Raw genomic sequence first — 13,328 nt, forward strand, 5'->3', positions numbered from 1 at the left:
GGATGTGTATTCTATATAATAGTTTTCTTTTTAGTTTATAATGTATATTTTGAAAATGGCCAAATCTTCATTGTAAAACATTCACGTGATGATGGTTTTTCTATTATTCATATTGGAGAGGTATTCTACATAATAATATATGGTGGTGATCAAACTCAAAATAGATAGTGCAACTAAATTTGTAAATTACTGAATTTTTTTTATCATTCATCTCTAAACATTTAAGGTATTATGTATTGTGTTTGAATGTTGATTATCATTATAGATAATAAGTAATATTTGATGTATTACTCAAAATGTGTTATAATAAATCATTTTTAAATAAATTAAAATGATTAACTTTTTATACATTTTAAAGTGTTAAATATATAACTCAAGATGTTAACTGATTTAGTTTTAGTTTTCAGTTAAAACAGTTACCTTTGCTGTCACACTATATAATTACATTACTTCTGATACATACATTTTCTTTCAATAAAAAACACGATACAGTTTCACTTCCTTTGCTGTTACAAATCCTCTGTACCTCTATTAGCTTTTCTCTATACATTCCTATCATAAAGAAGGTTAATTATATTTTTTGTCACCGAACTATCAAATGATTTTGATTTTAGCTCATATTCCACATCTTGATTTAGTTAAGTCTCTAATTAATTAATTATGAATTATAAATGATAAACAATGGGTCAAATGTCTATTTATAAGATAAATAGTTTGTTCAAACTCTCATAAGGATTCAAATACTGGAGCTGTGTTTAGGATTGTCGTTGGGTTTCTATTGTTCGTATTGAGGAAGGTAGGTAAGAAATTTCGTCTTTGGAGGAGAGGGGTTAATAAATTTGGGGTTTTGGAGATCTAGAGTTTTAAATTGTAGTATGATAAAATCTAACATTTTTTTTCGTGAAGGAGCATTAGTTGTCCCAAATGCAGGACGTCTTCAAAATCAGTAGCCAAAGTTTGTGGATGTGGAGAAACATTATTTTTGTTATTCAATTGAATAAAATAAAATACTAATGAAATTTTAATTATATTTTCATAAATGGAAATGTTAGTCTATATATATATATATATATATATATATATAATCTAATATAACATAATATAACACTATAACGTTCGTATATAAACCAACAAATTGTTTATATTATAAATGTGATAATATAATAATTAAACCTCAAAAGTAAACAAAAAACCATCTTATACTCATTATCACTTGAAATAATCACCAGCTTAATTAGGGGATGCATCATAACCATAAGTGTATATTATCATCTTGATAATTAAAGGAATCAATTATGATTAATTCTTTTAATTATTATGTTCAGTTGGTCATACCTAAAAGTAGCAATTCTTATAAGCCTTAATAATGAATTTCATGTGTCCTTAGCATTTGTCGAACCTTATTTGTAAAAGTGTAATTTATAAGATTATGATTTTCATGTATCCCACTGGACTAGAATCAATGTGACTAGTTCTACAATTAATATTAACACACCATACAAGCAAGTAAATAATCTAACAATGTCCACCTTAGTCTTGAACAAAGTGAAGAAACTATAGTGTATCATATCTTTCTCGTAAACATTTACAACAATATTATTTTTATAGAAGAAATTGATTAGGTAGTATTACTTTTTTAGATTTTAATTCTCACGATTATGTGATTTGTGATATTAATTTTTTATACCAACAAATTTGAATAATTTTGTTGATGGTTTCGAAAATTTAAAATTATATTTTTAATTTATTAAAAAAATTGAATTTACATAAAAAAATAAATTTGATGACTATAATTTATTTCCTAAAGACTGACATAATTAAACATTTCAATAAAATTTAAAAAAGTACAAAGGAGCTTTTTTAGGAATAGAATTGTGAACATATATCTTACCAATCTCATCTGACAAATATAAAATTAATAAAAAAGTACAGAAAAAAAAAGTCTTTAAAACAAAATATACATAGGTGATGAACTCTCCCAATGTCGGTGCGTGTGCGTTTACGTGATCTGAGAGACCACAGACGGAGAAAACAGACAGAGAATGAATAAGTGAATAAGACATTAAACGGATTCTGTAGCAAAGAAGTTAACGCGAACCCCTTAACTCATAACAGGAAAATTTAAAAGTTACGCGCACTGTAATTAAAGCTAAACCCGTCCGCATAGAAATACGAGTTATAACATAAACCCTGAAACCCTAATAGAAGGGAAAGAGACGTAGATATTAATCTAGTAGTACTAAGCAGTAACAAACAAGAACTAGCCATGATGATACGAAGCATGGAATGCTATGAAGTAGTGCATGCATACATGCGGTGGTTCAGTACAGAGGTGGACAAACAAAACCAGGAGGAGGAGTCTTCCCACAAGTGATCAAAACTTGAAGTGCAAGAGGTAGGAAGATATTCAGGTTCAGAAGCTTAGCCCGAATAACGGTGCAAAGACAAATTGCAGCTTCAAGGTCAAGCAACCCTTGTATTACGGGACAGCACACGTTCTCCGCTGGGTTCCCTATTCCCACGTGCACCAATCCTCCGAGCACGTCCAAGCAAAGTCCCAATTTCAGGGCATCAATTGGGCATGTCCGGTGCGGCGGCGAGTACGGCGGCGAGTACGGCGGTGAGCTTGGTGGAGGGTAAATCACAACCGGCGGGGGCACCAGCGGAGGGTTGATTATGATCGGTGGGAGAGGAGGGGATACTTTTGGCGTGCCTCCGCCGTGATGCGGTGGGTGCTTGGGGTGACGTGGCGGAGTGCAATGACCACATGCATATATTGGTGGCAAAAAGTTTAACATTGTTATTTTGAAGATGAAGAACATGGCTTTAGCTTTTGATTTTGGAGACATGATGATTTTGGGTTCTAAATTCTTCTGATTGCTGTTCTATGTATTGGGTTTGATATTCCCAGACGCGTAAGTGTATATATATGGAGTCTGTGATATAAGTATATGCTTTAGCTGAAAATAAAATTGAACCTTGTGCTGATGAGTATTACACGCGGCAGCATGTACATAGAACATCGATCCACGAAGGCTTCTTCTAAGTGACAGATAGAGAGAAGTAATTGAAGTTTTTGGAGTTTTGTTTGGAGGGTTTTCGAATTTCGAGAGTGACTCCGTGACTTGTTCAGTACAATCCGTGAACTGTTCAGAGTGCTGAAATCTGTGTGCAGTCTCGCAGATTTCCATTGTATTTTCACATAATTTGTTTTGCAATATTCGGCCTCTCTGATTCATATGACAGAGCTCTGAATATGTGACAGCGAGACGTAGAGAAAAGAAATGAATCACTAGAATGAGTAACACTAATCATCATAATGTGAGATGTTTATTTTAAATGCATAATTCAGTCAAACTTCTTCCTTAATAAATACAACAAAAGTATCATAGCCCATTACAAAGTGAAAGTTTTGGACGATAGAGCAAAGCATTCAAACAAGAACAAGGTGGATCCATTTAGCCGAATGCTGTTAGTGTCAAAACTCGTAAGTAATAAATTACTATTCAACAAAGTCCACAATAACTTTCTTCATTTTAACATAATTATTTTTCAATTATTAATTATTAAATTGTATATTATTTTTATCATTAATAACTAATATATAAATAAAAAATGGAACATTAAGGGTGTCGTAACATGTGCACAGAAATTTCAATAGATACATGGTAATTTTGAATACCAGATTTCTAGAAAAAAATATCACACAAATAAATCGTTAAAAAAAATCTATTTATACTTAGATTTCATTTCGGAGTTTAGTCTATTCCAATCATTACAAAGAAACCTATTTATATATTAGGTAGATTTGACATTCTATAAGTAGTATAAGAGTAACTTTGCATCACAAAAATCTCAGCTCAAAATTACTCTCCTAGAGCATAATTTTATTTAAATATACAAAACATAGTTTCTTTTCAGTATTACTTGTTTACGATAATTTTAAAATACAATCACTTCCCTTTGCAAGAAAAAGCTCTTCCTTTACAAGGAAATTGTCTAAAAACCTTGATAGCGTAAAAGCTGATAACATAGTTGTTGGCAGCAATATAATAGATGAAACTCCTATTTTTCATTCACCTTTAAACTATTTCAAAACATATTTAATACATGATTTTGGACATAAATACTAATAAAAAAAATATCTTTCCTATTTTGTTTATCGTGATGTCCAAAATTTTTAATGTGTTATCTCATCATCTCTTTGTTTTTAAATATAATCGAATTCTTATGATTTTATATACTTCCCTTCGTAGTTACACACACACACACACACACATATATATATATATATATATATATATATATATATATATATATATATATATATATATATATATATATATATATATATATATATATATATATAAAATGATATGATGCTAACAATGTATAATAGAATAACATATTATTATAAGGAGAACAAAAGTTTAATCAATTTTGTTTCGAGATGTATGTACCGAGCTTTTGTGGTCGGTTTCCAATGTCAAATATTGTTAATTTCTAGATTGTTTGTGTCGCGTTTTGTGGTCAAATGGATGGTAGGTTGAATCTAGTCGAATGATACATGTAGAATATACTTCTATAAGTCGATAGATGATTGATTGATACATTATTTAATGTATGTGTTTAAAAATCATAATTTCGAGATTTATTTATTGTGATTATGAATTTTTACTTTTTTGTCCATATGACTCGATTATATATTAATTAACATTAACTGGTTGATTCATGATTATCATTATATTAATCTAATCATTCTATAACTAGTTGGTTATATTGTTCGATCAGGGTAATAAATCATGATTATGTTTAAGAGGTTGTTCAAAGGATAGACAGTCAAAAATATTCGACTATAAATGGTCAGTCAAAAGTGATTGACCAACAATAAATGTTCTCGATCATGGGTGTTCGACCAAAAATATAGTCGATCCAGAATAATTAGTCAAATATAGTAAGTTATGAGTTCTCAGTCAAAGATAAAATTTATTTTAAAATTAAATTGTTTGGTTGATGAGTGATTTATTGAAAATCCTACATCGATTAAAGATAAAACAAATTTATATATATATATAAATCTCACTATAAATTGATTTTGTGGAGTTGAATTAGAATTGAATTCCACTTCTTATTACTAATATGATAAATTTGTGTGGGTACAAATTTGATGAATTTGTGTGGGTTGATGTTTAAGGATCTATTAACCTAAAAAAGATGCTAAACTACGAACTATTGCAGCAAGAGGGAGGAAACCTGGAGAAGTATGGATGATCAAATGCTGTTGGTAAATTTGGGAGTTGTAATTTTAATGCTTTTGGAGAGCACTTGCAGGTTTTTTTGGTTCGTTTTACTATTGAATGAGACACAAATAATAGAAAGACAAATAGTATATAATGGTATAGTTAAAATCCTAGTCTTTACCATCCCTGTCTTGTAGTCCTTGGCGCGTTGGCGGTTGTGCATGACTTACTGCAAAAGGTTGGGCCACATCTCATTAATTCTGGCTTCGTTAATATAACAATGATCCAAATGAAGAGAAGACACAGAAGGAAGTCAATGACACGCGGATTGTAGCTGCTGATGCAAGTTCAGAGTCACGACACCTACCGTCCTGTTCCTCGTAACTTCTTTATGGATCACTACTATACCAATTTCCTACTATGATTTCTTTTTCTTATTTACCGCATCATCATTTTATCATGTAATAAATAAGGTGCACGCAATTTAAGACTACTCATTACGTATAAAGAAGTTGCTCAACTTTGCATATGTGTTATAGTATTATTTTAACTTTTAAAGAAAGGAGAGTCACAATTTGGGAAAACTAATTATTTTTAAAATTATTCTTTGTTAGGATTTTCAGTGTGTGTATGTGTGAATTATTAATTTTTTATTAAAAATAAATTTGATATTTTTTATACGTTGGTTATATATATATATATATATATATATATATATATATATATATATATATATATATATATATATATATATATATATATATATATATATATATATATATATATATATATATATTAAATGGTAAAAATTTAAATATTATTTGTTGAAATTAGATACATAATTTTTTTTAACTTAACCAAAATTTAAAAAATAGTACGTGGGCCTAATTTTTATATTGTCAGTTTTTTTAGTGTGTGTTAATAACTTTATTTATAGTTGCATCAATTATATTTGTTTGCAATATAATTTATATTATTAAAAAATTATAGCTTTTAAAAAAATTATTAAGTGTGATTAATTAATTAATTATATTATGTGATTAATTAATACTATTTTTTATTGTGTAATATCAATTTTTTAAAATTAATATTACATGTTAGCATTTATTATGAACAAATCATAAATATGATTTTTATGAGAATTTATAAAAGTACGACAACTTGTTATTACGTATAAAAAAATTGTATTCTCAATCAATATATTATTTTTTTAATAGTATTAGTTTAAAATTAAACGAAAAATATTTTTTTGAAAAAAAAAATTATACATAATTACATTTTTTTAACTGGATTTTTTTATTTATAATGGTATAAAAATTAGAGTTATGTTCTATTTAAATATAACTTATTCTTTCATTCTTTCAAGTAAATAAATGTATGAAAATCAAACTTAGAAAATTGGTTTCAATAATTATCAAGGTGTACTAAGGGAATTTGGATTCGTACTATAAGGATACACCAGAAAAATCCATGATAAATTAATGTTTTTCCTAATATGATTAAGAACTTTGACTCAAACTCGTAATACTGTATATAAAGTTTTCAAATCATAACAACTTACTTCTTCTATGACTAACAGTGGTATGTGTACTAAGATTGGGAGAGGTGAGGAAAATTAATTATAGAAAGATAGTTTATATTATTTTATTAATTTTAATCATAACTATAAATTTTATTATGCGTTATATACATTATATACATTATAGAAAGATAGTTAATAGAAAGATACATTTTATTGCTGATAATAAAAAAAGGAAAACCAGTGTTATATATTCACCATGTCTTGCTCGCTTATGAAACATTGTACATATTTCAAGGTCAAGCCAGTGGCAAATGACAATTTCAGGAAGAAAATTCCAAAACCAACAAACAAATAATAATTGAGCTTCCACACACAGTGTCGACCACGTTCAATCACCTATACATATCACATTTACTTCTGCCTTTCACTATTTTTCTACTTTAAAGCACTTATTCAGCTAACAATTCACAATTTTTTTTCTCCCAAAAAAAAGTTATAAATCTATATTCAAAAAATAAGGAATGACAATTCCAAGTTGGATACATCTTGTGCTGTAACCTTTTCCCTCTTCATCATAACCTCATTTATCTTTTGCTTCTCTACAAAAAGTCACAAAAATATTCTACTTCTGTTTAGCTTCAATCAAAGCGAAAAAGCTTTTCTTTCTTTTCTAACTACAGTACTCTTGGTATCTCTTTCTTTCTGTGCGGACGATTATTGAAAACCTTCCATTTGAATCTTCCCAAGGATTTAATATGTAGAAGAGAAATATCTATTAAAACTTAATTTTACAACCGATCCTCAAATCTGTAATTTCATAAAGTAGCATGAATGCTTAGGAGTAGAATAAAAGAGTGACAGAGGAAACAATGCATCTTATGAGCTGCAAATATAAAAATTTATTCGTAGAAATTTCACATAAAATACAAAAGGATTTCCCAGGGAGTGTTTCAATTTTCAACCATGACAATGATAATAATAGCCAAAACCAGTAGTACGAACGAAATGTTCGTTGAGTAAACGGAAAGCACCAGGGAGAACTCTAAGTGCACAGAATAGTGATGAATAAGGAATATAGGAAAATAGAGAAGCTTAGGAGATGGTGATTATTAAGTGTGTGAAAGTGGTTATGAGAAGTGCTTGTTTAATTGCAGAGGAAATCCTTAGGAGTTTTCTTTCCACAGTAGTTGAGAAGCAAGTTCAACTTGACGGGGACATTGAGGTTGATGCCCAAGACGTTAGCTTTGAGAGCAGTGCAAAGGCAGACGGCAGCTTCAAGATCAGCAAGGCCCCGGATGAGGTTGCAGCATGGGGTCTTTGGTGGCTTCCCAAGCTGCACGCCGATCAAACCCAACACATCAGCGCACACACCGAACTTAAGGGTGTCTTCAGGGCAACTCCCATACTTTGTGGAAGGTGGCTTTGGCACAGGTGTGTGTGGTGGCTTTTTTGGAGCTTTTGGGGGTGGGTTGCATGGCACGTATGTGGAGCTAACCACACTGAAAAACAAGATGTTCAGACACAAGAGAAGAGCACCCTTCGAAGCCATTTCACTCTGTCGTTATAACTTCCTCACTCTTACAACACTCTTACACTCTTGCTTTGCTTTATTGTGTGAGATTGGAGAGGAATGGGTGCGGCTTTTATAGGCTGAGATTGGAGACTGTCTTTCAATTTTACGGTTTAAAATAATTAGGTTTACTTGGAGGCCCATGTGAGTGAACCCATTGGGAGGAAATTGGACACACTGGCATATGGTCATATCATTGAATGAGGAATATAATTAATAATATTAACTATGGAAGCTCATTTGCATATGCTATGTGGTTAGTTCTGAAGTAAAATCATTTCACGCATACGTTAACTCGTATGAAATATTCAAGGTTGAGACACAGTTAAAAACTAATGCGCTTTTTTATTAACTAAAATTAATTTTAACACAAATATTCAAAAATAAAAATTTAGAAGATGTAGTGTGAAAATTTTCATGGTAAAATTTTTACTAAAGATTCAAGATTTTCTAATGTTACAGAGCGCAAGTTAATTCTTTTTATCGATAAAACTTATTTGTTAGTTTGTTTAAAAATATACGGGTAACATATTTGTTAATGAGTTTTATTGATATATTAGAAAATATGTCGGTAATTACTTATCGTTAAATATATGTTGGATTAATTTATTGAAAAATCAGAAAATCGTTAATAATTAATGATGACTTAAATTTATTGTTAAATATATTTTTGTAATTATCGATAGTTTTTTTGTTGGTAAATATTGAATTATGATTTTCTTCCTCCTTTCCTTCTTCTTCTTCTTTTTTCTTCTTTCTCTCCTCCTCCTCTCTTCCTCCATAGTTTGTCATTATTCCCATCATCGTTGTTGTATTCATCACCTATGGTTCCTTATCTTTTTTTTCCTCTTTTTTCTTGTTGTGTTGTTTTTCCTCCTTTTTCATTGTTAGTATGAGTCATTGCAACCATGAGTTTCATTATCTTTACATCATCTTCCTCTTTATTGTTTTTCTCTTTCTTTTTCTTTTCCTTCTTCTCACTAATTTCCACTTAATTTATAATACATATTTTATTAAATTCAACCAGAATATTGACTCTCATTTTACCAACAAATACAATGATGAAATTATCAATGAATTTTCAAAATTTCAGTTACCAACGAATGTACTAACGAATTTTAAAAAATTCAATTAACGACTAATTTATCAGGAAATTTGGAAAAACAAAATCATTAACTAAGAATTTTACCACATGGTCAAAGTTAAGTCAAAGTTAAAGTGAGAACTTTAGCACTAATTTTCCAACAAAATTTATGGATGGAAATATTCATCAATAACAAAAAAATTTGCACTATTAATATATTTTATTGATGGATTTTAGAAAGATGATATGATATATGCATTGGTAAAATATAACTTTTATAACTAACTATCCTTAAACATGCCTATATGAGAGGAGAAGACATGTAAATAATATTTTTTTTATCATTGAGCTGGAATATTGCTTAGGTTATTCTCTAAAGTAGATGTACACAAACTATCTATCATATATGTTAGAAGTTGTGTATCTTCTATTGAATGATGTAATGAAATTAAATGGTTTAGGAACCTTGACAAAGTTTTACTTAACAAATTTTCCTAACTAATTTTGCGTTTTTCAACATATCAATCAAATTAAATAAAGCACTTGAACAAAACCAAATAATAGAGGAAATTAGGTTCAACTTAACATGGTTTCTGCCTTCTCAACAAATGAAAAACATTCAACAATATAGTACTTGAAAGGCTATTATAGTGAAATTAGGGTGAATTATTGTAAATTTATGTGAAGAATAACGGGTACCATGAATACTTAATTTTTTTTATCAATAAAAAAAAATATAGAAAATAAGGAACACTTGGATGTTCGAATCCGTTTGCCATCTACACTCAATACTTAATTTTTTTAATTTATCTTTCAAATAATAAAATAGCATCAAAACAGCATTTTGAAAAACCAATTCGTCGGACTAAAAAAACAAAATAAACTATAAAATCAATTTAAGAACACGGCCCAAAAAAAATACTCTGCAAAAAAAAATATAATTAAACCATTAAAATAATGTTCACAACGGATTTATGAAAAGTGATTAATAAAGCGTCAAATTGACTTTTCTTAAAAGGAAAAAATCTACATTTGTCATTTTCAATCTTATTCTAAATGTTAATTTTAATAATTGTGATATTTATGGTTAAAAAACTTTGAGAGTTATGAAAGTTATATTGGAACCTTTTGCATGAACTTTAAATGTTAAGAATGTAGAAAATCATGTTATACATTTAGTTTTTAATAAGTTATTATTTCTTCAATATTATGTATAATTATTTTATTAATATTGACTCCATCTCACTTAATCATAATTAAACGAATTAAATCTTTACCATTATATTTTCCTCCCTTCAATGACAAATTCGATGGGACTATATTGTAACCTGTACAATATTTCACCAAATTTACGAGGTTTAGGACAAAAATTCTTTTTCTAACGTTCTTTATTTTCAGAGGAAAGAATGCCTTCCTTTTCAACGAATATTTCCATTTTGAAACGTATACATTACTCAAAATGATACATACTGCGAGACTGTAAATATTATAAACTCCCATAATTGTTATATAGGAGTAATATGTCGTGCTCCCTCGGATATGAAAATGAATATACACATATACATACATAACAAGGCCAAGCAGGTTCTGGCAAATGACAATTTTAGAAACAAAATTCCAAAACATAAATCAATTAGGATTGAGCTTGCCCACGCAGAGTCTCAATCATGTTCGAACACAAATGTTATAAAAACTTATTCAGCTTACAATCCATACTTCTTCCAACCAAAAAATAAATAAAAATACAATCTATATTCAAAATTTACATACTTGAACAACTAAAGTGGTAAATCCTCTAGTTCCGTCATATCATTGTGCTATAATAATTTCACAGGAGAAAGTAAAAACATTCTGCTTTGTTTTTTTCCTTTTGTACTCTTTTGGCCTCTTTTTATACGGGTGAAAGATTATTGAAGAGCTTCCATTTCAATCTTTCTATGAGTCGGTTTGGAAAAGAAGAAGACGATTAAATTAAGAACAACAAGACCACGCCGTCTCTTCATAATTAGAGTTTTGCTGCTGTTCTTTTTCTCTCGTATATATGGAAAGAATATTGAAAAAGAAAAAATTATATAAAGGAGTACTTAATCTTATAAGCTTAAATGTAGAACTTTTATTGGTAAAAACCACTTGGAATACAAAGGACTATAGAAGCTAACAAGAAAGACCCAGGGAGTCTTTTTAAACCATGACAATGATAATAATAGCCAAAACCAGTAGTACGAACGAAATGTTCGTTGGGTAAATGGCAAGCACCAGGGGGAACACTAAGTACACAGAATAGTTATGAATAAGGAATATAGGAAAATAGAGAAGCTTAGGAGATGGTGATTATTAAGTGTGTGAAAGTGGTTATGAGAAGTGCTTGTTTAATTGCAGAGGAAATCCTTAGGAGTTTTCTTTCCACAGTAGTTGAGAAGCAAGTTCAACTTGACGGGGACATTGAGGTTGATGCCCAAGACGTTAGCTTTGAGAGCAGTGCAAAGGCAGACGGCAGCTTCAAGATCAGCAAGGCCCCGGATGAGGTTGCAGCATGGGGTCTTTGGTGGCTTCCCAAGCTGCACGCCGATCAAACCCAACACATCAGCGCACACACCGAACTTAAGGGTGTCTTCTGGGCAACTCCCATACTTTGTGGAAGGTGGCTTTGGCACAGGCGTGTGTGGTGGCTTTTTGGGAGCTTTTGGGGGTGGGTTGCATGGCACGTATGTGGAGCTAACCACACTGAAAAACAAGATGTTCAGACACAAGAGAAGAGCACCCTTCGAAGCCATTTCACTCTGTCGTTACAACTTCCTCACTCTTACAACACTTTACACTCTTGCTTTGCTTTGCTGTGTGAGATTGGAGACGAATGAGTGCGGCTTTTATAGGCTGAGATTCGAGATTGTCTTTAAATTTTAAGGTTTAAAATAATTAGGTTTACTTGGAGGCCCACGTGATGACGTGACCGAGCTTTGGATGAAAAATGTACAAGCTGGCACTGGATCAGCAGGGACGAAGGAATATAATATTATATAATATCTAGTTTGGAGTTATATACTGATTTCCGGTGTGGTTAGTTGTCAACTCCATGAAATCATTTCACGTATACTTGCTTCCGAAATTTCAAAATAGATTCATTAGCTTTTAACAATGCATAATATATTTACAGGATTTTGTCATTTTTGACATATTATTGAAAATGAATTATTATTTCAAGAGCTCAAGGTTGTTCTTATTACTCTGTACTTGTCTCTTCCAACTCAATCCTGTCGTCCAACACGATACGAAATTACAGATAATATGCATATAATTAACGATTAACTTTATGAAAGTTGTCTCCTTGAGGAATCGCTACAAAACTGTGTATACACATGTCAGCCGATCCATGAGCCATGTTGTTTAAGTAAATTCGTTTGCCCAATTATGGACACTGGAGTTAATGATGTTCATCGATTTATGAAGGTTTTGTTTTTCTTTTTATCTCAGATAAATGTGATTAACAGTGCAGATGAAGTTTGAAGATGCTGTTTCTGATCATGTGCAAGACTGAACCCTGAAAGTAGAAACCTTTGGACTGACCTGATTATAAGGCTAATGGATCTTCACTGATAAAGAGGTCCATCAATCATCACTCACTTGTTCAAGTTTTTGGAAAATAACGAATAATATCTATACTAACACTCTAAAGAGAAGATCACAGAGTTGTTAAACTATAAGTTGTCAAGTATTATAAATTTATCGATATTCATAATATAATTATTTTAGAAATAATAATAATAATAATAATAATAATAATATATGCATAAATCAAATTACATTAATTTAACTTATATTAAATATTACAAAAATTAATATTTTTTCATTGAATATTTTTTCCTAAACTTATTTCTAGAACAAAATTTTATTTCACACATTATATATACTAAA

At 30.0% G+C, this 13,328-nt stretch overlaps 3 protein-coding genes across 3 annotated transcripts; all 3 read right to left on the minus strand.

Annotated features, from left to right (window-relative positions):
* Window positions 1-2,120: 2,120 nt before the first annotated feature.
* On the minus strand, window positions 2,121-3,096 carry LOC108336405 (36.4 kDa proline-rich protein-like). Its single transcript, XM_017572850.2, has one exon. It carries the CDS (start codon window positions 2,847-2,849, stop codon window positions 2,322-2,324), a length of 528 nt encoding a protein of 175 aa, XP_017428339.1. The 5' UTR covers window positions 2,850-3,096; the 3' UTR covers window positions 2,121-2,321.
* Window positions 3,097-7,638: 4,542 nt separating this feature from the next.
* On the minus strand, window positions 7,639-8,391 carry LOC108334129 (14 kDa proline-rich protein DC2.15-like). The gene has a single exon (XM_017569791.2). It carries the CDS (start codon window positions 8,309-8,311, stop codon window positions 7,907-7,909), a length of 405 nt encoding a protein of 134 aa, XP_017425280.1. The 5' UTR covers window positions 8,312-8,391; the 3' UTR covers window positions 7,639-7,906.
* A 3,115-nt stretch (window positions 8,392-11,506) lies between these two features.
* LOC108334021 (14 kDa proline-rich protein DC2.15-like) lies at window positions 11,507-12,268 on the minus strand. The gene has a single exon (XM_017569606.2). It carries the CDS (start codon window positions 12,188-12,190, stop codon window positions 11,786-11,788), a length of 405 nt encoding a protein of 134 aa, XP_017425095.1. The 5' UTR covers window positions 12,191-12,268; the 3' UTR covers window positions 11,507-11,785.
* Window positions 12,269-13,328: the final 1,060 nt, after the last annotated feature.

Source organism: Vigna angularis, chromosome 1 (assembly GCF_016808095.1).
Source record: "Vigna angularis cultivar LongXiaoDou No.4 chromosome 1, ASM1680809v1, whole genome shotgun sequence".
NCBI lineage: Eukaryota > Viridiplantae > Streptophyta > Magnoliopsida > Fabales > Fabaceae > Vigna > Vigna angularis.

Coding starts and splice junctions, on each gene's coding strand:
- LOC108336405 (XM_017572850.2), bottom strand. CDS start 2,849: ATGTCTCCAAAATCAAAAGCTAAAGCCATGTTCTTCATCTTCAAAATA.
- LOC108334129 (XM_017569791.2), bottom strand. CDS start 8,311: ATGGCTTCGAAGGGTGCTCTTCTCTTGTGTCTGAACATCTTGTTTTTC.
- LOC108334021 (XM_017569606.2), bottom strand. CDS start 12,190: ATGGCTTCGAAGGGTGCTCTTCTCTTGTGTCTGAACATCTTGTTTTTC.